Below are 24,611 nucleotides of genomic sequence, written 5' to 3'. Positions count from 1 at the left end.
ATGTCCCAAAGATCTCCCAAACTCACATATTCCAAACCCATCTCATTCTCTTCCAAACTTTCCCCTCTTCGTACTTCCATTCTCCTAGCCCCCAAGGCAGGCCCTGGCTCCATCCTTCTCCCAAACCACCCGCCCACATCCAGCAGCTTCCAAACCCACCATTTCTGCCTTCATGACATCTCTGGTATCTGCCCTTCCTCTACTGGGCCGCTGCCCACACCTCAGCCTGGAATATGGCAACAGCTGTGGGGAGAGGGGATGTGGGAGGCCGAGGGCAGGGAGGGGTGGGGTCTGCCTGCTTCCAATCTCTCCCTCTGCCCACTTTGTTGTATAAATTTCTATGGCTCCCCTTTACCTCCAGAAGCAAACACAAGACATTCTGCTTGGCATTCAAAGCCCCTCATCCCATCCCCCTCCTCCCTTCCCAGGTTCCCCTTGGATCCCACGCCTCCAGTCTCCTGCTGTCCCCCAGACCAGACCCTCTGTCTCTGGGCTCTGGGCTTTCTTTCAGGCCACTATGCCCCAGTCCCAGAACACTCTCCCTCCTCAGCTCTGACCACCGCCCTCCCAGCTCCCTGAAAGGCCCAGCACCTCCATTTCTCAGACCAGCGCCTTCTCTCCGTGGCTGTGTCAGTTTTATCATGCAGACGGCTTGTTTGGGCAGACTTGTTGGCACCTGCCTCCCCATTAGACTCTGTGCTGCACCCTCAGCACTGGGGGTGACGCCTGGCACACAGCAGGTGTTTGATATATGCTCAGACTTCCAGCCCAAGAGGAGCCTGAGGCCATGCCTGGGTCCCAGGAGGGAGGGTCTGTGGACACTGTTATTCATGGGTCAATGAAAGGCTTGGTTGGGTTTGCAATCGGAAGATCACATCTTTCCTGTTAGCCCATCTCATGTTTGACTTTGAAATGTAGAGCTGCGCCATCCAGCCTTTCTTGGAAGGGCACCGTCCCCTCTCAGGTTGGCCCAGCCAAGGGGCCGGGTGAGGAGAAGGATGACCTACTGCTTAGACTCATGGCTGCTTCCCAAGGAATGCTGGTGACCCACCAGGCGAGTGGCCAGTCTGACATGGCCAGGGACACAAAGAGCCTTTGCTGTCACCCAAACGTGGACGGAGGGGAAGGACGGAGCTCAGGGGGAGGAGGAGGGGGCCAAGGGGACCCTCAGGAACCTTCCCTTAGTCACTGGGACCCACTGGATTAATGGGACAACTGACACTTATTCTCCACATCAAGCTCATTCCACAAACACTGTGGTTGGATGAGGCATGTGACCTTCCCATCATCAAACTGGAAGTTTTCCTGATCAAGGAACAAGCACTTGCTTCTACCTACTATGTGCCCAGCTCAGGCTAGCTGGTGGACACACACACACACACTCACTAACTCACACACTCACACACTCACACACTCACTCACACACACATGCACACTCACACCCACATGCTCATGAACACTCACACACATGCACACACACTCACACACATGCACACCCACACACTCACTCACACACATGCACACCCACACATGCACAAACACATGCTCACGCCACACACATACACACTCACACATGTGCACTCACACACCCTCACACACACACCCATACTCACACACGTGTGTACCCCACACACACTCACACACATGCATATACATACACTCACACACGTGCACTCACACACCCTCACACACATGTGCACTCACACACACACCCTCATACACATGCATACTCGCACACACCCCCTCACACACACTCACACACACACACACACACTCCCTTAGGTCCTGCCCTCAAAGGGATCACACCCTACTGGGAAATGCCCACCTCAGACTAAAGGATGGGTCACTAGGAGCTGATCTGAGGCTGCCTGGGCAGCTAGCCAGCAGTGGATGCCCCTGGACCGGGCATAGCTGGGGGGATCCACCAGACATGTTTAGGGCCTCAGTCTATCAGCTAGAGCAAGGCTCACGCTCTGTCCTGGGCTGGCCTCTTCCTCCAAAGACCCTACAACAGACTCTCACAAAGAGATCCTGTGACAGGATCAAGGCCCTGGTACCTAGAGGGGCAGAGCATCCCAGGGTCCTGTCCGAGGGGAAAGGTCAGCTGCCAATGGCCCCCCAACAAGCAAGAGCTTGTCTGAGGAAGAATCAGCCTTTTGTTTCTCCGAGGCCTCTTGGCCCTGGCCACAGCACAAGCAGCCCATTATGTCTCCACTACAGGGAATCCGGCCCTCTCCATGGAGGCTCAGTTCACAGCCAGGAGAACCCCCTGGGAGAGGGAACCCAACAGCAGGCAAGGCATCCACTGGCCTGCCCATGGAGACAAAGGAGAGGCCATGGAGGAACCCTGCCGGCATCCCTCCCAGGGAAGTCTGTGGCTCGGCCACCCCCCATCCCAGGCTCTTGGTCCTGGGACAGGTGCTGGTCCGGGACGGCAACCAAGGTGCTTCACCAAAAAATACATGGGAGAGTCTCTCATCAGCAAGAGTGCACTGGGAAGCCAGTGCCCAGCTCAGCCTTGACTCGCCCAGAAAAGCAAAGTGGCTGAGAGGGACAGGGCTCTGGCGTTACTGCAGCTGTGCTCAAATCCTGCTTCTGATACAAAGTTGGTCGTGTGGCCTTGGACGAGTGCCTTCCCCTCTTTGGATTTAGATGGGTCCTCCCAGCTCTAAAGGTAGGACCTATGGCCTACAGATCTCTGATACCATCCCAAGCACTCAGGATTCAGGGAAACCTTCCCTGTGTCGACTCCACAGACTGGAACCCGCAGGGCTCTGGACCCACAGCCATCACAGGGCCGAGGATGGTTCTGGATGGCGGGTCCACAGCCTTAGAGCAGGAAGGGCCTCACACACCATCTGGCTGTGTATGAACACACAATACATCCTTACCAATCAGCTCCATCTGTGCCAGAGAGCAAGGGAGGAGCTCAAGAGATGACCTTGATTTCTGCTGCATTTAACTGAGGAAGAAATTGAGTCCCAGAAAGTTGACAGAGCCCCAAAGAAAATCAAAGGCAAAGGGAAGATTTGAACCCAGGTCTCTGCATGCCAAACCTCACATGCCTTGCCCCCCACCCCATGATGCTTCTTGAACACAAAGGCTGGTTTTTCTTGTATTCTCATTATCCTGGGGCTTAGCCCAGTGCCAGGTCGCCTTCCTGCCCCTCTCATACCCTTTAGGGTGCCCAGATCAGGGCCTTCAGCCTCAGCAGGGTCACAGGGGAGCAGCTAGACTGGTCTTCTTTTTTTTTGAGGTAATGGGGGTTAAGTGACATGCCCAGGGCCACACAGCCAGTAAGTAGCTGAGGTTGAATTTGGACTCAGGTCCTTTGACTGCAGGGCTGGTGCACTGTCCACTGTACCACCTAACTGACCCAGACTTGACTCTGTGACATGCTAGAGCTGAAAAACCTCGTCAGTGGGTGAGTGTCCCTCTGGAGACCAACCCTTCCAGACAGCTCCTGGCAGGTCTTCAAAGAAGCCCCCAGCCCTGTTCTAGAGCCTTCTCCCCAACCTTCCGGAGCTCGGGTTCCACTCGAGGACCTCAGGGCACTGCCACACAGCAATGGGTCACAGCACTGGATATTGAATGGTGCCAGCCTGCCGGGCAGAGACCATGGCAGTGTCCACCCACAGGTGTGCCTGGAGCACCACAGAAACTATCCACAAAGAATCCCACAGCTCTGGGCAGCCTGCCTCAGCCCACAACAATCCTTCACAGGAGTCTGGACCCTTCCCATGGAAGGTCCCAGAGCTGGCCCTGGAGGACCCTGGACTGGCCAGAAGACAGGTCTGCCTCCAATCACACCCCAAGAACAGGCCTGCCACGGGCAGCCAACGTGAGTGGGCATCTGGAGTGCAGATTTCAGGCAGAGGGGTGTCTGTCCCCCTCTAGGTGCCCCCCATGGTTCTCCCCTCTAGGCTCCCCACCTCTGGATGACCCTCCCCTGTAGGTTCCCCCCCAATACCCCTGACCCTCTAGGTGCCCCACTTATGGGCATCCCCCTTCTCCCAGCTTGCACACTCATGTTCCAGAGGGGCAAACCTCAGAGCCCCAGATGCCCAGAAGACCTCCATCTACTTCCTTAAGACCCACCCCTCCCACTACCCGGGGGAGGGCCAGGCAGGCATGGGAGGGGCTCCCAGACTCCGAGCCCCAACAGTCAGCACCAGCACCAGCCAGGAGGGACCAGGGCATCTTACCTGGAACTTGTCGGGGTCGGCTCCTCCTGCCTGGGCCACAAAGAGGCCGGCGCCGGGTTCCAGTTCCAACTCCTGAGGAGACCGCTCCAGAGGGAGCCTCTGGATCTCCTTACAGTTCACGTAGAGGGCAACCTCGTCGCCGTCCACACTGATGGCGAAGCGCGTCCACTGGTTCACGAAGGACGGCAGGCTGAAGCTGGCCGCTGTGCGTGTCTCCCCCACGCCGGGCTCCGTGTAGAAGAACAGCACGTCTTGTTTGCCGCCGCGGGGCTCGGAGATCTTCACGCCCATGGAAATGATGGCCTGGGCCGCATCGGTGAGTGCCAGCAGCACCCCAGCCCGCTCGCTGGTGGGCTTGATGTGAAAGAGCAGAGAGAAGTCTCGGTAGAAGGGGTTGGGCACGTGGTAGCGCGCCACCTGGCCGCTGTTGGCATTGGGTCCAAAGACGTAGGCGAGGCCGATGTCGGGGTCATAGATCTGGGAGACGTGCTTGGGGGGAGGCTGCCCCACGAGCTGAGGAAGGCTCACTTCGGCGCTGAAGTTTTCTGGAAAAGGAGAAGGTGTTCTCTGTGAGATCTGGAGATGGCCTAGGGGATGCCCGGCAGCCACACTTGTGTGCAGCAAGCTCAGGAGGGGGGAGGGCGGTACCAGGAACGGCAAGAGAAAAAATCGAGGCATGAGAACAAAACTGAGAGCCAGATCTGACCTAGGGGCCCTCAGGGCCAGCCCAGTTTGCCAGGGTTCAGAGTCCTATGCTAAAGTGTATGCCCAGGACAGAAGCCTTTGGCAAGGCTTGAAGGTCTATGCAAACATCAGGAGATTTCTCTCCCCAGGACCTCACAGGATCACGGAGAAGACAAAACGCAAGAAAGGGGAGCTTGGTGGCATGAGGATGTAGGGATCCCTCCCCCCACAGTGACTGGCCACAGATCACAAGAGACAGGACCCCCAGTCCTGGAGGGGGCTCCTGGTCTCCCCTGGACACCACCAGAGCCGGGGCAATGCTTGGCATGGGAGAAAGCAGGTGCCGGCAGCCTCCTGAGCACCCTAGTTGGGGTCAGGATCCATGAAATGTGAGGGGATTTGCCAATGATTCCCAGAGGGCCAGTAGTGAGGCCCCAGAAGCCTCCCTTAGATGTTCAGATGTCTAGACACCAAAGGAACCTGAGGAGAAAGTCTTTCAAGCGAAGACCTCTGACCCAGAAGGATTTCCCCTCTTCCACCCAGGCCAAATATGGGCACAGGTTGAAAGTGCAAGCTAAGGAGGGCATAAGTCCCGTGCCCACAATTAAGGATGCCAGTCACACACAGAGAGCCAAAGGGAGGAGAAGCCAGCAAGGCCAACCCCCTCATTTTACAGATTTGGAAACTGAGGCAGATAAAGTTCAGACTTACCCAAGATCACACAGCTAGAAAATGTCTGAGGCTAGATTTGAACTCAGATCTTCCTGACCACTAGCTGCCCATAATTAAGTACATGGCCTCATTAAGAGATTTTCAATCCTTAATGAGCTCTGCCCTGGTGGGGGGGGGGCAGCATAATAAGGCTGAACCCTCTTCCCCAGAACAGTCCTTCAGATACTTGAAGAGGGATCTCCCATGCTCTCCCCTCTCCCCCCACCCAGAGTCCTTTTCTCTCTGGGCTCAAGATCCCAGCCTCAGCCAGCCGAGCCTCACACCACTCTTACTCGAGGCTCCTGGCCAGGCTGGATGCCTTCTGGTTTGCCAGTCGGGGCCCTTGGTAAACTGTGGTGCCCAGGACTAGAAACATCTGCCTACTTGTTTGGACCATACAGAAGCCTTAGGGCCTGCAGTCAGAAAATGTCCCATCGGGCATGGAGAGGGGGAGGAGGGTAACAAGCATGTCTCTGCCTTTAAGGCCTGCAAAAACAATGTATAAATAGCTCACTCTGGAAGGACCTGGAGGTCTGCAAAGGGCCTGCATAGAACACCTTGTTCGATCCTCACAATCAATTATTGCTCTCCTTTTATAGACGAGCCCCAGAGGATTATCAAGGTCAAGAGACTGGCCCAAGGTCACACCATCAGCAAGGATCTGAGGTGAAATTTTGGCCCTGGTTCTGTGCCTCCAGGGCTAGCCTTCTGTCCTCCAGCACCCTGGAGCCTCACAAAGCCTCACCTCCTAAATAGAGGTGAGCCCAAGTATCCAAGGAAGGATGCTGGCCTGACCCCAAGGACTGATTCTGGTACAGGGCTGAGGGTAGAATCAGGTGTGGCCCCTGGACCTCTATTCCTGGTTCACTTTGTTCCTGCCAGTGAATCATTAAGCCCTGTGCCCCTTTTTTCTACCCACAGACTGAGACTCAGCTGTTCCTCCTTCCCTCCCCTAGGATGAAAAAGGGGAAGGTCCCTGGGGAGTTTCTGCCACACTGTGCAGTGACATCCCTCCCTCTCTCCATGGGTTCTCCCAAGGGGTATCGGGACTCGTTTCTCTCCTAGATGATCAGAGATCCCTGTGGAGGAGGCGCCAGGAAGGCCCTCACAGCCTTCCCTTATGTCTGAGTAAGGAAACCAGCATCCTTGCCAAGCAGAGCCATGAGATGGGCTGGACTTCAAGGAGACCAGTGGCCCGGAAAGTGTGTTTCTTACTTCCAAGACAAATCACCTTCCCCCAGAGTCATAAAGGAGGGCATTTGGGCACAGCTTTTCAGGACCCACCCCCACCCAACCTCGCTCCGGAGAGGGGAGACCTGGTGACCTCCTCCTCCACCCTAGACCAATGGCTTCGTTCTTGGCCAATGGACAATCACCCCCTTCACGGGAATCAGAAAGCATTACTTGGAGAAAAAGAATTTGGTAAATCCAAGATTCTGGCTAATGACTCACCCATCTTCTTTGGAGAATGAGACCATTTAATGAAATGTTTTATACACAAAAAAATTATTCTCCAGATGCAAATCCCAACCATCTGCTCTCCCCAGCTGCTGTGTGGGGGCTTCGCTTCATGCCTTCAAAAAAGGGTTTTGTGAGCGCACCCACATCACCCTCCTACAGAGAGAGCTACACAGCAAGGTGCCATTAACCAGTCCCACTCAGCACACGGGCTCTCAGGTGGCCCCTGGGAGATCCAGAGGTGGGGAATGAAGGGGGCAGGGGGCGTCTCTGCATTTGGAGGCTCCCTGAGCAGGCCTGAGTCAGCTGTGAATCACCAGCATTCCCTTCAGGCAGCTGAATCACTGCACAGAGAGTAACAGCAAAGGCCGGCCAGTCCAAGCCCTCTGCCTCCTTCACCAAGCCCCCCCCGCCCCCCCCCCCCCCCCCCCCCCCCCCCCCCGGTGATTCACAGCTGCTCAGGGCGCCTCCAAGGAGCGTGCAATCCCTCACCCCCCCCCAGCAATGCTTCTCCACTTCCTGCTCTGGGGCTAGGCCTTAGTAGCTTTCATTCCATAGACTGTTTTAAAGTCTTTGTTTCAAGGAAGAACAATCAGCAAGCTTGACTCCCGTTTACATAACATTAGCTTGCCCTGCACTTTCGCACCCACAGCCCTGGTCAAACGACTCCTCATGCTATGGCCTCCCAAGATGGGAAGATGACAGGCTTGGGGTCTCATATCCAAGGATCAGCAGAGCTCAGAACCAATCTGGCAAAAAGGGGTAAGTTTAGGGGCTAATTAACACCATCGACCAAATCCGAGAGGGTCTGCAATCAGGCTCAGTGGAAGGGTCTCCCCTCCCTAAGAAAGAGATTCTAGACACCTAAAGTAACAGTGACTCGTTTGTTAGTTCATTTCCCAGTCATTAATAATATGCAATTGGAGAGCCAGCCTACAAACCCTGCCCATCCAGATTCCTTTCTCTGTAGAGTGGCCAGTAGTATTTCTCTCTAGCTAGACAGACACTGAATTGGCAGAATGGGAGAAAGAGGGGGCTAGAAAGCATGAGAGTGCTTTTAATAACCCCACACCTCTTCCTGAAACACAGACCCAACTTTGAGCACCAGACAGATCATCAAAGCAACATGATTAGAACATGAGAAGACGGTTGGCTGTGAGCAGAGGGGAGGATGGCCAGCACACAGCCCCACTGGGGCCACAAGTAAGGAAGGCTCCCAGCATGCTGGCTGGCCTGTCTGTGATGCACTCAGGGGAGGCCATCGATCTACTTCCAACCCCAAAGAGAATCCCTAGACTGAGGCACTCACAGCTCCAGGAGGATCAGTGGTCATCGCTCCAGGCTTCTGGAACTGACCAGTTCTGGCCATGGCTGTAAATGCTGGGCCATTCGAGGGTCTGGGTGCAGGTCCCGGCAATCGATGCCGGCCAGCACCAAAGACAAGGGCATCCCATTCACTCTGCAGGCCAGGCTGACATCCTGGAGCAAGTCCCGGGGACTTCGGGAAGGCTTTGGTTTCTAAAATCTTCCAGCTGTATGGCCATGAGCAGGTCTGATGCGTGAGGCCGGCGCCCTCTCCCCCACCTCAGCCTGCCCCAGGATGCTCCAGAGGGTCTGGGACATAGGGGATGGACCAAATGCTGAAACTCCGGTCAGTGTTCCTCATTTTACAGATGAGGAAACTGAGGCAGATGGAGGTGAAGAGACTTTCCCAGGGTCACACAGCTGGCATATGTCTGAGAACAGATTTGAACTCAGATCTTGCCAACTGGAAGGAGAACACATCTACTGTCTGTCGTCCCCACCCTAGCCCCTCCCAGCACAGTCCGTTCCTGGGGTAGGGGTCCAGCCTTACCCTTCCTCTATGGCCCCGAATTGGCATCATTTGAACGAATGCACCAAACCAATGCAACTTCCATGAGCCAGACCGTTTAAGAAGAAGAGAGCTGGACCCTGAAGAGCCTGCACTGACATCGTTCAATCCTGGTCACCACCCTCCTCCAACCAAGACGGACAGACACCAGACCCTCCCAGAAAGGAACCCTCTGCTGGAGGGGGAAGGAGGCCCACCATGGAGAGCTCGAGGCCGCCGTGGTCAAGTCAGAGCCAAATCCTCCTTGTTTTTGTCTCAGCGACCGAGGTGCGGGCAGGCACCGACACCCGCGGGGCTCTGGCCACTGAAGCCTGGCTCAGCCCTCTCTAGCCCACAGGGACCCCCTTCCCCTGGCATGACACTGGAGAGGGGGTGCTCTCAGTTCTAGGAATACACTGCAGGCACATGTGCATCTGGCCACTGGAGCTGTGCTTTGCTAGCCAGCGCCAGCTCTGGTCGCTGGGGCGAGGACTGCAATCTCCTTAGCTCTCTGAGCCTCAGTTTCCTTACTTGTAAAATTGGGCTAACACCACCGGTGGCCCTTCCATTTCAGAAAAGAAACCAGAGCCAAGAGCAAAGACTGAAGCTGGCTCCTGATCCAGCAGACCTGAAGAGTGGAGTCAGCCTCCCTGGTCTCAGGGGCCTCCTCGGGCTCAGGGCCTCAGCTAAGACCCTCTACTCACTGGCCCCCAACCACCCCAACCCCCTCCTCCACCCTGTGGGTCTCATCTCCCTCCTAGAAGCTAGAGCCAGCTTGCTTGGGTATCCCTATACCCAGTGCCAGGCACACACAAGGCGATAATAAATGCTTGCTTGCCCCCTCACTGAGGCTCATCTGGCCCAACCCCCTTGTGTTTACAGAGAGGAATCTGAGGCCCAGAAGGGTAAAGATTGAGCCCCGGGTCACGCAGGTTGTAAGTAGGTGGTAGAACCAGGTCCTTGTGCACTGATCCAGGGCTGCCCCATCAGGATACCCCCATTCTCTTTGTGGTGGACCAGAATGATACTTAGACGCTCTATGGGATCTGGGCCAGGAAACAGGAGAGATAGACTCACAAAGCTCTGGGTTCAGATCCTGCATCAGACACTTTCGAGCACTGACTCTGGGAAAGTCACTCACTCCCTGGGCCTGCTCTGACCTGGATTCTTGCCCAGGCTTACTTGGCCAGGTCCTTCTCTGCCCAGATGACCTCAGGAGGGCTCGTGAATCCAGGCTCTGAGATATAGAGGGCAGGGGGAGTACAGAGAGTCCTTCTGTGGCCCGGCCTGGCCAGGGCCTGGTAGGTGCCCAAAGAGCTGCCATGTCTCTAGAGCTTTGGCTGGCATCGATGGGCTGGCAGGGGAGGAGGATGGCATCGGGGCACCACTGGGCCAGGCAAAGCTGGTGGCTCGCTCCCGGAACCAATAGGGCTGCCATCACCTGCACTCGCTTTGGGTTGGCTCCTTAGATCACTGGAAACCACAGAAAAGACCCGCAATGTCAAGTCCCCTGTCTCCAGCTGCCCCTCCTGGGTATCTTCAGGTCGGCACTGGGAATCCTGACCCACACATCCGCACACCAGACTCCTGGGCCAACTGCCGGGAATTTCTGCTGCCTCGCTTCCCTTCCCCCGGCACCTCAGGAGCCAGAGGCCCCATCTCTATGCTTCACACACAGCGGCCCTTATCCCCCATTCTGCAAAGAATTCCTGAGGATGCTGAAAACAGTCCCTCCATTATTGTGGGGAGCCCCTGACTTGGGACCGGCCCTGGAGGGCCTGGGGGGTCAAGGGGCAGCATGTCTGGTAAGAGCAGCCCCCTTTGTGTCACTCTTTGCAAAGGGCCCCCTCCCTGCTACTCACCCCAGATCAGAGGATGGCAGTTCTGTCTGCTGGCAGGTACCATCCTTGCCATTGCCCTGGGACACTTCCCTCTGACCTGACCCATCCAGGCTGGTCCTCTCACCCCCCACTAACTCACAGCCTGGTCACACCCACTTATCTCAGGGCTACTGGACTATGCAGAAACAAGCTGGGCTGGGCCCCTCCCATACTACCACATCCTCCATTTGGGCTGCCCTGATTTAAGGCCAGAGGAAGGCTGTTTTTCTTCCAATGGAGCCCCAAAGCACTGGGCCTGCTCCTCTCCTGCACATGTATATCAAGGATCACTGGGGTGTGTGTGAGACATATCACCCCCACCCCATAAACTCCACAAAGGAGGAAATGTGTCCTACTCAGTCTTTGCCTCTCCCCCCAGGCCAGCACTGCAATCCAGAGTCTGGGGAGATTCCTACAAGACAGACCAGGATCAGGGTTAGGGCACGTGGCTTCGAGGACAACCCACCCAGAGACTCCCTCCAAATTAAAGACCCTTTAGCTGAGAACTTCCAGGAGCCCCTAGGATGGCTGCTGGGGCTGCTGAGCCCCGGGCCCCAACTCTCCTTAACAGAAATCCATGGGCCAGAAGGGTTCCTGGCCATCAGAAGCAAGGGGGCACTGGGGTCAAGTTCCCCACTTAGCAAGGAGGAGGCCCCAGGTTTAAAGGGCCAGGTAACCCAAGCCCCAATATTAATTAGCCTGAATCACACTCCCACTCCCCTGAGGGGGGAATGGAATTAGAGGAGGTTCCTCCAGCAGCTTAGTTTGGGCAAAGGGCAGGAGGCAGTCAACACTCCCACATTAGGGGGGGGGAGTGGGGGGAGGGGGGGAGCCTTCAGGGAGGGGCTGGGTGCCCTTCAGGGGCCTCTGGCCAATTGTAGCTCTGGCTCCCCATGCGCCTTCTGAAGAGCAGAACCATCTCTCCCCATTGGCTACTGCTGGCAAACGAGGTTGGAGAGCCTGTGACATGCCCCAGACATTGTCTGGGCTCTTGGCCCCCTACCTCCCACACTAACCCCTTCTTACTCTCTTGTCTAGAAATCAGTGACAGTTTTACTCTCAGGGATCCGGTCTTTCAGAATTTGAAAGAATAGTCCCAGAATCTCAGAGTTCAGGGAGGGACCCAGAACAAGAGTGCCCCCAAAAGTGGGCCCAGTCCGTCAGCCAGCCTCTGGCTGAAGGCCCCCAGGGACGATGGGAGCTCCTGGGCAGGGTCGGAGGAGAACTTGGATGAGCCTCTGGTTACCCCCCTGAAGCCAAAGCCTTCTCTGGAGGGAAAAAGAAATACCCCAAAACCCAGTCTGAAAATTTGGCCCTGCCCTGCTCAAGGAGATCAGATTTTTCAATCCAAAAGCAATAAGAAAGTGAGTCCTGGGACTGGCCAGCTGGGCTTACATCAGGATGGCCACAGCTGGGGGTCAAAGCCCAAGGACAGCTCGGCATGGCCTGAGGCCTCGGGAAAGGAGTAAGAGGACATAGAAATCCACAAGGGCCCTCCCCAGGCTCCAGCTCCTTAGAGGCTTTGCCTAGGGAAGCCCCTCTCTGACACATGGTCCGGCATCACTCGCCAGCAGCTGGACCCTACAAGGGGCGGGGTGGGGTGGGGGTGGCAGGTCGAGGGGCACCACCCTGGGATTTTTCCTAAACAGCCTCAGGGAAGCAGCAAAGCAAACTCTGCTGCCCACAAGGGCAGGGGTGGCCTCTGCTCAGCTGAAGGGCACCTTCAATGGGCCCCCAGGAACTGGCATGAGATTTCTTGGTGTTCTTCTCAGGAGAGTGAAAGGCAGATAAAATGAAAGTAACTTGGCCCCCTCCTGCTTTGTGCCTCTTCTGGCCCTTCACACACACACACACACACACATTCAGACACACACACACACTCACACACATTCACACTCACACACAAATGCACAATTGGACTATTTCTACAGCTCAAGGTCACTGACTGAGTGACCTCATTAATGATAAAAGCCATGGGGAGAGGAGGACATCTTCCTGAAAGGTAGGACAGGAAAGAGGGGGAGCCCCAAGAGCTAGACAAGGACGAAGGACATCTTTCTGAAACTTCAGGAGCTGAGCTCAACCACACAAGTTTAAGACAGACTGAGGAGGGAAGCAGGACCCCAGGCTCCTCTTCTTGTCTCCCCAACCCAGAGGGAGAGGAGGAGGTTTTCCTTAGCTTGGCCCCTGCCCTAGGGTGCTGTTAAACAGAGAAGAGCTCCCCGCCCTCCCTTGGCACCCGCTCCCCATCCCGGATGGCCAGGGCTTGCTCTGAGGCTGGCACACTGCGAGGCCTGCATGAGGGTGTGCATGCCTTCAAGGGTCAGCCCACTGAAGGGAATGAACTTGCTCCAGGGGCTGAGGCGGGTGCTGGGCTATGCTGCACCAGGCCTACAGAGCTCTGGCCATGCGCTGGCACCCAGAGCAGAGGCTGGCATCCACACATCACCTTGGGGGCAAAGGGAGGAGGAGGGAATGGCAGCAATGCAAGGCTTGCTCCTGCCTCCACCCTGAAGACGAGAAGGCCCCAGAAGCGGGAGAGGCCTAAGCAAGCGTCCCTTACAAATTCAGGTCTAAAAGGTCACCCCAGGCAAGTCCCCCATCCTGCAGATGAGGAGATTGAGGCCCGCAGTGCCACAGGTGATAAGCGCCAGAATTGCCAGAGAAGAGATCTGAACTCAGGGTTTCCGACTCCAGAGGCAGGGCCCTGTCTTTGCACTGGACTACCCAGGCCGGGAAGCACAGATCAGGGGAGAAGAGGGATCTGAAGGCTCCCTCCTGACTCCCTGCACTGTCCTTCCTTTAAATAGCTGAGCAAGCCGAGAGGCGGAAAGGCAATGATGATGTTGCTGCCCATTGTAGTCCAGTTCCTGGGCCCGCTGGCGCTGGGGGCACCGCACAGGGGCCCGGCTCCCTCCCCCTGTCTTCAGCTCACCTGGCATGCAGACAAAGACAAGGGCCGCAGGGGAGGCAGCCCTGGCGGGCCATGGCATTACCTGCAGTCACGTCTATAAACACACAGGCCTGCTGGGTGTCCCCCTGGGCTGGGAGGGAGGGGCAGGGCACCGGCAGCCGGCCTTCGTGCAGCCGGCTCCAGCACAGGTCTTGGAGGCCCTCACAGAACTCACGGCACGGTGGCGGCGGCGGAGGCCACCCCGAGGGACTGGAGGCGTTACACTGGGGCATGAGCAGCAAACAGAAGAAGGCTTCGAGAAAGCGGTGGCACCTCGTGCGCAGCAGCCACTCCCACTCTCTCAGGGCCGCCCACACCTGCTGGGCACTGTCATGGCGGGCATAGTTGGGCAGCCAGAAGCCCTCGGTGCCTGGGAGGCTGCAGAAAGGCAAATCGGGGGGCAGCGGCACGCAGCGCCCTGGGGCCGAAGCCAGTCTTGGCAGAGAGAAGGGCACCTCGTCGGAGCGGCCAGGGTGAGAGCGCTGCTCAGAAGCGGTTAGCGAATCAGACCCCCAAGACCCAGAGGCATTGGTGCTAGCAGGGCCCAGCAGATGAAATGCATCAGAAAGAGAACCATTGCTGTGCCCGGTGAGATTGGCTGCCAGCGGCCCCTGGTGCCCACTGTTGTCACGGTGGTGGCTACTGTGGGCGCCACCTCCGCCCAAAGCCCGCTGATTAGATGCTGAGCCAGAGAGCCCGTCACCCAAAGCACCCACCACCAGAGGAGAAAGAAGCCAGGCCCCAGAGCTGCGGTGAGTGGGCATTTTCGGAGGATCCCTCAAAGCCAGGACGGGCAGGAATCCTTCTCTTTCTAGGGAAGCTTGGCTGCGCGCCACCTGCCTGCTCTGATCAGACGGCTCCAGGCTGCTCGCGGGGCGAGGAGGCCGAGGAACCTCAAGGTCAGCAGGAGGGAGGCCCCCCGGGAAAAGAGGAAAAGATGCGCTACCTGGGGGAGGGGCTGAGGGATGCCCTTGGGGCAGCCCCCGGGACCGGTTTCCCAGAGGAGCAGCTGCTGCAGTCAGGTGGAGGGCATCCGCCCAGCCAGCCGCGGTCGGGGCGGAAGCTTCCCCTGCGACACCTATCCTCCCGCTCTCAGTGACGCTAAGTTCCGTCCCAGGTCCAGACGCAGAGGGGAGTGGGGGAAGGGTCGTGGGGGAGTCAGCAGCAGCCGCCTCACCCTCGGAAGAGCTCTCCCCATTGCCTTTCTCATCCCAAAACTGAACTAAGCTGCGGATGCCCTGGGCGACGTTCAGGATCTTTGCGCCCACGCCGGCGATGTTCTCCTCTTTGCCGTCTGTCCTCCCGGGGGGTACCCGTGAAGGGGTGACGGACACCTTTGTATTTGCCTCTGAGGCTTCAGGATCCGGCTGAGTCCCTGTCCCAGACGCCGACTTCTCCTCTGGGCTAAGTCCAAGGGCACTCGTTTGAGCAGCCGGGGTGGCACTGTGGACTGAGGGCCCTGCAAAGGGGCTTCTCTCAACCGGAGTCCCCGAGGTCGGCAGAAGGGGTCCTGCTGTGGCTTCTGTTTCCTTGGATGGCCACCAGCCAAAAAACTGGGCCCCAGAACTGGGCCAGTGAGCAGCCAACAAGAAGAGGAAAGCCAAGCTTCTCTGGAGGGGCGCCATCAAAAGGAGAAGAGGCCGGGGGACTGCGCAGACCCCCGAGGTTCTCAAGTCTGCAGCCGCTCTTCCATTGCTCACTGGCAGCCAGGCTGTCCTCTCTGGTTCTGAGGAACGCGCAGCACCCTTCCCAGCTGGCAGCCAACCCAGGAGGGGTGTGGCCTGTCCAATCGCAGACCGGCCCTCCCACAGCCTCCCCCATTCATTCCCTGCCTCCTCCCAGGCCCCCTCCCTCCCCCTCCACCCACAAGCACAAATAACAGTGTCCCAGGCTCTCAGGAGAGGACCAGACTCCCGGAGTGGGGAGGGGTGTGTATGGAAGGGGGGGGCGCATTTATAAACATACCTGAAGTGCATTTACCCCCCCCCCAATTCTCAAATCAAAGCCATCCCTGGGTGGGGGGTGAGGGTGGGGACTACTGGCATAGCATCTCTAAGCCTCTGCAATCAGCTCTCTGAGCTGCCTGCGGTTCTGTGAGGGTTCTGTGCAGAGACCCAGCCCCAGCCCATGCCCATAGCAGGGCCCACCAGAGAGCCACCGTTAACTCCTTCCTAACTAGGAGATGATGAGGAGACTTCAGCTCTAGGACAGTGGACAGTAAGTCAGGGACTGGCCGTTCAATCTTGCCCTAGAAGGAAGTGGCCTCCCTGAGGTCAAGCAGCGGGAAACCTTGTTAGGATGGAAAGCTCCTGGCCCAAGATGGCTCAGGGGAAAGAAGATGGCAGAAATGCCAGCCAGGGTTTGGGACAGAAACTGACTCCTCCTAAGACTAAAAAACCTTCCAGCTTGTGGAACATTGTTGGGGTCCACAGGAAGCTCTTGACACACAGCACACCGGAGTTATTTTTCCCAAGGTCTAGCCTGGCTCACCCCCACACTCATGTCTGGTCCCCTTTTTACAGATTATTCACAGAAGCCTACATTCACAGTAGTTGTCACCTAGAGGCCAACCTGAAATGTGAATCCCCTGTAAATCATTCTGCTCCAAAAGAAAGCCATCCCCAGCCTCCAGCAGTGACAGGGAGCTCACTACTCCCCGGGGAAGCCAATTCATGTTTAGGCAGTCCTAACAATAAAGCCGAGCTCTCTAATTCCCATCCCTTGCTCCTGCTCCCTCCCTTGGGGCCAAGCAGAATCCAAAGAGATGGCCTTGGGGAAATATCCAGGGGCTCTGGGATGGCTGGGGTAAGGGTGAGATCTGTGGCCACGAGGTGACCCACCCTCTGACAGCTTTCCTTTGCCACTAGCAAACGATGTCCTTTAAAATAAAAGTATACAGCATTTGCCTTTGTTATTTCATTGGATCCTTCCAACAGCCCTAGGATATGGCTAGTGTGATGATCTATCCTCATGATGGAGGGAACCAAAGCAGAGGTTATGTGACTTGCCCAGGGTCACAGAGCTACTAGTAAATGTCTAAAGTTGAACTTGAACTCAGGTCTTCCTGATGCAAAGTCCACTGAGACACCTCATGGCAGCCCCAACATCACAAATGATGTTAAGTGTTGGCCTGCCTCTGCCCTCACCGACACTGTCACTCGTGCACACTCTGCATCATGATTGATACCACTGGCATTTCCACACACACTAACTTAGGGTGCCTGAAGAGAGGAGAAGGGCCAGGCCTGCTGCCTTCTGCCCTGGGTGGGTCCCACCTGCATGCCAGGGTTCTCTTCTGGGCACCACATTTTAGGCAGGAATGTGGACAACCTGGGGGGCGCCCACAAGAGGATGGAGACTAGCATGTCTCCTAAGCACGGCACAGGAGGTCCACTTAGAGGAATCATCAGCGACCCAAGGGTCTTCTTGGACTCCTCACTCTCTCTCACTGCCCCACCCATCCAAGCTGTACCAAGCTTGTCAGTCTCACCTGGGGGCATCCCTTGTCGATCTCACCCCCTAAGACTCCGAAACAGGGTTGATCTCGCCCCTGCAGCATCCCTCAGCGATCACCCCCGCAGCATCTCTCCAGATTTCCCCTGGGCACTTTCTCTCCAATTCGCCCCCTCCTCCCCTCTGACACTACCCCAGCCTTGGTGCAAGCACTCATCACCTCACACCCGGACTGTGGCGATCATTGCTGAGGAGTCTGACTTCCGCGTCTCTCCACTCCAGTTCATCCTCCATTTAGAAGCTGGGTGATTTTTCTAAAACTCAGGTCCCATCATGTTACACACACCCTCCCTCAATAAACTCGGTAGCTCCCTATTGCCTCTAAGACAAGTCATAAATCCCTCCGATCCCTCCTCCATCTGACTCCAACGCAGTTCTTCAGCCTTATCTCCCGTCACACCCTTCTGGGTAGCCAAAGCAGTCGACTCGTTCTCTGACCTCAGCATTCCCTGCCCACCTCCAGGCTTGTGCCCTCGGAATACAAGAGCACCAGCTGCGCACGCGCTTCTTCCCGATCTCGCCTCCACGTCAATGTCTTCTCTCTCCAAACTATTTTGTACTTCCTGCCATCTTCCCTTGGGTTGGACCCAATGGTTTGCTTCTAAGACATTCTACATTCTAAAAATGGCTGATTCTAGGACCTATCCCTTCTGGAAGAGCAGGGGCTTCCTGGGGGCAGGGACTATATATGTGCTTTGTCTTTGTATCTTCTCTGGTCAGTCCAGTGCCGGGCGCACAGTCGGCCCTTCTTGGGTGGGGGCAGGGGATGTTTGGCCAGCAGAAGGAAAGGCTCAGGGGAACAGTATTTTCCTTCCCGGCTCCATTCCCTCCCAGGTTTTGCGTGTACCCGAAGGGTCATCACCTGCCCTCTCCCAGGCCGGACCCAGGAGCAGCCACACGTGAAAGAGCTAACAGCCGTCTAATGGCCGAGGCTACCACAGAAAGTCACTCATTAATCAAGCCGCCTTGGGAGTGAGCTCGTTCCCCCAAGCACTTTCTCAGGGAGAGTTAACCAAATTACTTGGTTCCGAGGCTTTGGCCATTGGCTGCTGGACGTGTTCCCTCCCCTCCCCGCCTGGGCTGGGGACTGGCCAGATGCAAACATCTGTTCTTCAGCAGCCTCCGCTCTCAAGATTAATCCCCTAATGCAGAGGATTCATCCTAAACAAATTATCAGAGAATAGGGCCCTTTTGTTGGAAAATCCCCAGGGCCTCAGAGGCTGGTGTGCGCCAGGCTCTCTCTCCCTCCCTTCTTCATTCCCTCGCTCAGAGTCCACAGCGTCTGGATCCAAGCTACAGGGTGGAGAAAGAGGCGGGACCACTGAAGCCTGACGCGTCTGGTGAGCCTAACTCCTCCATTTCACAGGAGAAGAAACTGAGGCCCAGGGAGGGGCAGGAACTCCCTAGGAGCAGAGCGGAAGCTCCCAAGAACACCCGAGGTCTTCTAGTGGACGGCAAGATCCCCGAGGTCAGGCCTGGCCTTTTGTCTCTTTCTGCACTGCCAAGCACTTAGCGTGGTGCCCGGCACACAGTAGGCGCTTAATAAATGTTACTGACTGACAGACCTGGTCTGGCCCCTCATTTTACAAAGAAGAAAATGGGTTAAAGATTGACGAGGCGACTTGAGTGAGGACACAGACAGCAAACATTTAAAGCGAGATTGGAACTCAGGCCCTCCAAACCCAGGCACAACACTCTTCCCGCGGGGCTGAGCTGAGGTGTGGCTCACTTTAAAATGCTAGCTCCTCGAGGGCGGGGTCGTTCCATTCCATGTAGTGATCCACAGAGTCAAGGGCTGTGCTCCGCACACAGTAGGTGCTTAATAAATGCTGCCTCCTGGCGGAAGGATGGAGGAGGCCGGCCCCTGGAGCATCTCCTTCAGAGAGGCGCAGAGCACGGGAAGGGTGGTCCTATCCAAACGCCAGCCGCAGCCCTGCCACAGCCCAAGGTCCCCAGCCCAAGGCTAGCGGTTGGGAGAGGGGCTGGGCCAGTGAGACACAGGCCCCAGGTAGTCTAGGGGGGTGGGGGTAGGGGGCGGAGAGGGAGCGTGTGCCATAGAACGTTCTAAATTTGAGCGCACCATAGGAACACAGCTGAACGACTGCATGTGTGGGCAGGATCCCTCCCATAAAGACACCCTAATGCCCACAGACTCTTAAACAACACAGGGGGCACCCCTTGTACCCTGCTGGTGTTGGTCCCAGCTGCACAGCCATGTAGTGGAGCCCAATCCTTGGCAGCTGCCCTGGGGCATCCTGGCCAAGGCTCCTGCCAGAAGCAGCCTTTCCTGGACCACTGCCCTCAGCTCTCTGGCCTGGCAGGGGGTAAGAGGGAACTATTCCCTCAAATCCTCCCACTGAGTACCTGGGGCTCCTGTGAGCTGAATGTTTCTCACTGTGAAGGAGGCTGGTGTGGCTGGTGAATGGCAGGGGGCAGGAGTCTTCCCTTGGAATTCTCAGGGAGACTTTTTGAATCCTCTGTGCTCCAACTGTGAAACACCAACAAGGCATCCCCATTTACAAGGAGATCTGTGCCCCAACACGTCAGCTGCTCTCCTGGCGCCCCACACCCACAGCCAGGCCCTGGCTCTGTCCCAACATGCTCAGCTTCCATCCCAAGGGGATGTCTTAGCAATGTCAGGGAGTTCTGCCTAGCCACTGGGGTAGAGATGAGGGGAGGGGGAGAAGAGAGCCAACTAACTTCCAAGGCAAAGGGTCTGAGTTTGAATCCTCTCTCTACCCCTTACTGCCTGTGAGACCTTAGACAAGTCTTTCTTCTGGTCCTCAAGGCGGATGGCCTAGGGAGGCTCCAATCTACATTACCACGTCTCCAAGGCTACCTTCTATGATCTCAAGGGGCTGCCTCAAGAATCACAAAGAAGTCTACTCTGGTCACACAAAATGTGCTCTGGGTTCCTTGAGAAACAGGCCCCATGAATGATGTTTCACCCAAAGAGAACATTAGACATCCAGCCACCTCTCCCCTGACCCAGCTGTGGCAGCACCCCCTCCCCCCAAGGAGGCGAGCACAGACAGTTCTCTCTTCTTCTCCAGGCCCCGCACACCTTCCAAGACACTCGGACAGTCCACAGCCCCTCACACAAGGGGGAATTCTAACTGCAGTCCAGCTCTTGTGCACACCAGTGCAGGGTGCAGGGCAGGGACACCAGAGGGGAGCCCAGACTCCTCATTCTGTGGAGGGAGAAACTGTGCTTGCAGGGCAAGTGTAGCTCCCAGAGAAACACTGAGTAGGACCCCTGTAAAGCAACGCTAGTGGGGAGTCAGTGACGGACATCTCCCTCTGCCACTGGAGCTATGCTGGCTGAAAGGAGAATGGAAGCTCCCAGAGGGCAGGCAGATTTCTCCTTGACCTTCGTCCCTTCTGTCCCTCCACTGCTCAGCACCCCAGGCTACAGATGAGCTGCTGACCTGCTTCAGAGGGGCATCCTCCTACCAAGTCCTAAGTCTAGACTGGATGAAGGGATGGACCACAGAGCTCCGTGTAGCTGCCCCCCCAAGACCCAAGACCCCATAGCCTCCACTCCTCTGCCCACAGATAGGAGGCCACCTTGGCAAAAGCTGCCAGCCTCACCCACCCAAACAACATCCCCACATCTCTGGACACCAACTCCCTGAGGTCATCCAGCAAGGAAAAGACAGACTCTGGTTTGGAGAACAGACTAGCACAGGCGACATGGAGCATCAGACCATGTGAGCAGGGAGGACCAGAGGGCATCTCTGTGTCTGCCTCCATTCCATGGAGTGGGATAGCTGGGGCTTCACCTTGGGTCACACGGCAGGGAACGTAAAGAGACAGGACGGCATGTGGTTCTCGGAATTCCTGGCCAATACTCTTTCCCACATCCCTCTTCTCCAACGCTTGTCTCACCCAGCAAGAAACCTCTCACCAGTGCTCACAGTGAGTCATGAAACTCTAACACACATTTATGCTTAATTAATTGGATGGACCTTCCAGGAAATCAGGGTCAGATTTCAACTTCTAATGGCGACATGAAATGCATATCCTGTGTAAAGGTTAAAGAGAAGCAGGGAGCTACATATCGTGGGACAGCCTGAGCCACAAGCTAGCTGTAACACCCCTGCAAGTCACATACCTTCAGTTTCTGCCTCAGTTTCCATAATCTTCAAAGAGAGGGGGGGAAAAAGCAAGACTAAATGATCTCTAGGTTTGCTTCTGGCTCAAATATTCACCTGACCAGCAGAATGGGGCCACAGAGAAATAACCATATTTGGGCATCAGGAGGGCCTGTGTGTAAATCTTGTCTCATCACTTGTTCTCTCTGGGCTTCAGTTCCCTCATCTATAAAGTAAAGGGCCTTCAAGCACCCTTCTAGCTCTCCAAGATCTAGGACCCATATGGCCACAACAATATGGAGACGTGGACTTTGGAGGGTCCCTGGAGTGGCTAGGGAGATTCCAGAGGCCTTGGGAAAGCACATGCTTGGAGAAATCAGCCGTCTCAGAGAAGCAATGAAAAATACTCTGAATCAATACCTTCGAATCCTAAGGGGGAATGCAGGAACTGGAACTAGCCAATCAGTGAGCATTTATGAAGTGCCTACTGTGTTCCGGGCCCTGTGCCATGCCAGCCTTGGTCAGTCCAGGAGCACTTTGGTGAAGCCCAGGTTCCATTCTTTCTCCATGGCCCCATTCTGCTGGTCAGATGAATGTTTGAGGAGCTGTTAATAACTTAGCCAAGGTAACTCTTCTTCCCCTCCTCTTCCTCTTCTACAATCCCACCCTTCATCTGCTAGGTCTGGTCTCCCCACTGAGAATACCCCAATGCCTTGGGGGCAGGGATTGGCTTTCACACATAGTAAGTGTTTAATAAATGCATGCTGACTGAACAACGACTTCAGTGGCCAGCTGTTCCATGCTGACCTTGACCAAGGATCCCATCAATACTGTGGCAGGACAGAGGTCATTGGCCTTCACTTGGAACCCCCCACCCCCATCCAAGGGGCACACTCTCATTTTTGCCTTTATATTCTCATCCGCGAGCCCAGAGCCAGGCATACAGCAAGCGCTTAATAAATGCGTGTTGGATTGGCAACCTTCCACTCTAGGATGGTTTTTGTTATCAGGAAGTTCTTCCTTACATGAAGCCTAGGCCTCTTTCTTTGCAGCTTCTTCCTTCCATTGTTCCCAGTTCTTAGGTGAGGAGGAGGAGGAGGAAGAGGAGGAAGGGGAGGAGAAGGGGGAAAAGGGGGAAGAGGAGGGGGATGAGAAGGAGGAGGAGGAAGGGAGTGAGAAGGGAGAGGGGGGAGGAGGAAAGAGGGGAGGAAGAGAGGAGTGGGGAGGGATCCTGGATCTTTCCTGCTGTCCCCAAGTACCTGACTCTGGAGGCCCTTCTGGGGCCCCGGGTCTGCTCCCAGCTGAAGTATACAGTCTGGGTGCCCCTAGCGTGCAGCCCACTTGCCACACCCACAAGGTAGCTACCATCTATGCAGAGCTCCATCCCAGCTCCCCTCTGGGAAATGGGCGGGACCCTTTTGGCTCCAAGGGCTCCTTTCTCCTGCTGCTGCCAAAAGGGACTCCACTTACCGGCCCCCCTCCCACTCCCGACTTGTCTTAATTCCCATCCTTGTTGCCAAATCAGCCCCCACCTCCAGTCAATCATCTCTCCCCAGGACCTCAGCTCCTTCCTCGGTTCCCCTATGTGATAAGACAGAAACACACCTGCCTTGGGCTCCCCCTGCCCCCCCCCCCACTGACTCACGGGAGCCTGTTCATTCCTGTTACCTGGGTAGAATTCTTTCCTTCTACCATGAACTTTTATTTCTATTATTAAACCCATACACACACACACATCAACTTGCCTCTTGGCACGCTATGAAATCAGCTCTGCTTCCAAGGAGGGGCCAGAGGGAGCAAATGCTTCCAACCTTGAATGCTGACAAGCATTTTGTGGCCGCCAAAGACCCTTGGCAAAGGCGCCGGGGAAGGGGGATTCTTTCTGCACCAGAGCCCTGACTCCACAGTGATGGCCAGGCACATGCTGCCCACCCTTCCAAGACCCAGACCCTCCTCCTGGGCAGCACTGCACATTCAGGCACCTTGCAAAGCACCCTGCCCAATGACCGCAGCCTGGGGTCTGGCATCCTCTCTTCTGGTCCCTCTCCTTTCTGAGGGTCAGGAAGGGGCCCTGCTGATGGCAGAGGCAGGCCCAGAACCCCGAATGCTAGGTCAGACCCAGAGTAGCTGGCCGTGAGAAGGATCCAGAGGAAGGAGCTATGGCCAGCTCAGAGATCTCTGGCCCACAATTGGGAGTCGGCCTCAAGAGCCTAGCAGAACCATGGCCAAGTCCCTCCTCTCTGCCTCCCACCCTGGCCATGGCACCCTGGCCATGGCACCCTTGCCAACACATGAAGACTTGAAGAAGGAGCCAGGCACCAAGCTGTCCTTAGGTATTGATGCCAGTCTATCCAGCACCTCTGGGAAGCTTTCACTTCCGCCTTCTTTAGGCCAGTGCCCAGCACACAGCCTGGCATCTGACGGGAGCGTGTGACAATCTCAGTTCTCCCAGTGGCAAAACCCAGACCAGCCCAAGGCCTGGCAGTGACCAACCCTGAGAGCTTGGGTCCCTGCCACACACACGGATGCATATGAACACATACAAACACATGTGTGAACATGTATATCCACACATGTATGCGCACATTCAAGAGGGCAGTGAATCCCAGGGATCTCAGGAGTGACTGACTGAACTTGTGACCCACTAACACCCCCAGATCTTTTTCAAACAAATGACTACCTGGCCATTTCTGCACGCTCTTTTACTTTTTAAAGCCCAAATGCAGGCCTTTGCACTTTTCCACATTCACTTTCATTTCGTTAGATGCAGGACAACGGGCCTTGAGACATTTTTGGACAATCCAGACAACAATGGGGGCTGACATATCAGTGCTATGGGGCTTATAATAATAACCCTGTGACACAGCAGGGCAGGTCCTGTCACCGCTGTTCTACAGATGTGGAAGCCGAGTCTCACAGAGATAGCATGACATGCTCAAGGCCACACGGCGAGCGAGGCCTGTAGATGGGACTGGAGTCCAGGTCCCTGTGGCTCCCCTGTGCTGAGCTCTAGCCCAGAGTTTTGGGTCCCCCTCAAGTGTCATAACTAAGCCTTCCCTTAGGGCATGCTTTAGACCAGGAAATGATCCCAGTGCCCACGACCCAGATCCTGCCCAGATGCCCCAGATGCCCCGAGATGCCCCAGGATGCCCAGATGCCCCCCAGATCCTGCCCAGATCCCCCAGATGCCCCGAGATGCCCCAGGATGCCCCCAGATCATGCCCAGATGCCCCCAGATCCGTGCGCCGCGCAGGGAAAACC

At 56.1% G+C, this 24,611-nt stretch overlaps 1 protein-coding gene across 5 annotated transcripts in view; it reads right to left on the bottom strand.

The window, feature by feature from the left end:
- COL18A1 (collagen type XVIII alpha 1 chain) overlaps window positions 1-24,611 on the bottom strand; it is a 136,309-nt gene that overhangs the window by 51,028 nt on the left and 60,670 nt on the right. For 2 of the 5 annotated variants that reach the window (XM_069100304.1, XM_069100305.1), the window contains exons 1-2: window positions 13,787-14,679; window positions 4,206-4,750 (exon numbers count right to left, since the gene is read on the bottom strand). In XM_069100304.1, coding sequence (XP_068956405.1) covers window positions 4,206-4,750; window positions 13,787-14,507 — 1,266 coding nt within the window. In that variant the 5' untranslated portion in view covers window positions 14,508-14,679. The other 3 variants (XM_069100306.1, XM_069100303.1, XM_069100307.1) reach the window with 3 other exon arrangements.

Source organism: Petaurus breviceps, unplaced genomic scaffold (assembly GCF_028583685.1).
Source record: "Petaurus breviceps papuanus isolate PSGF00001 unplaced genomic scaffold, PetGlider_PUasm1.0 387, whole genome shotgun sequence".
Lineage (NCBI taxonomy): Eukaryota > Metazoa > Chordata > Mammalia > Diprotodontia > Petauridae > Petaurus > Petaurus breviceps.
Note: the sequence above shows the minus strand (reverse complement) of the source record. Positions and strands in the feature narration are given on the sequence as shown.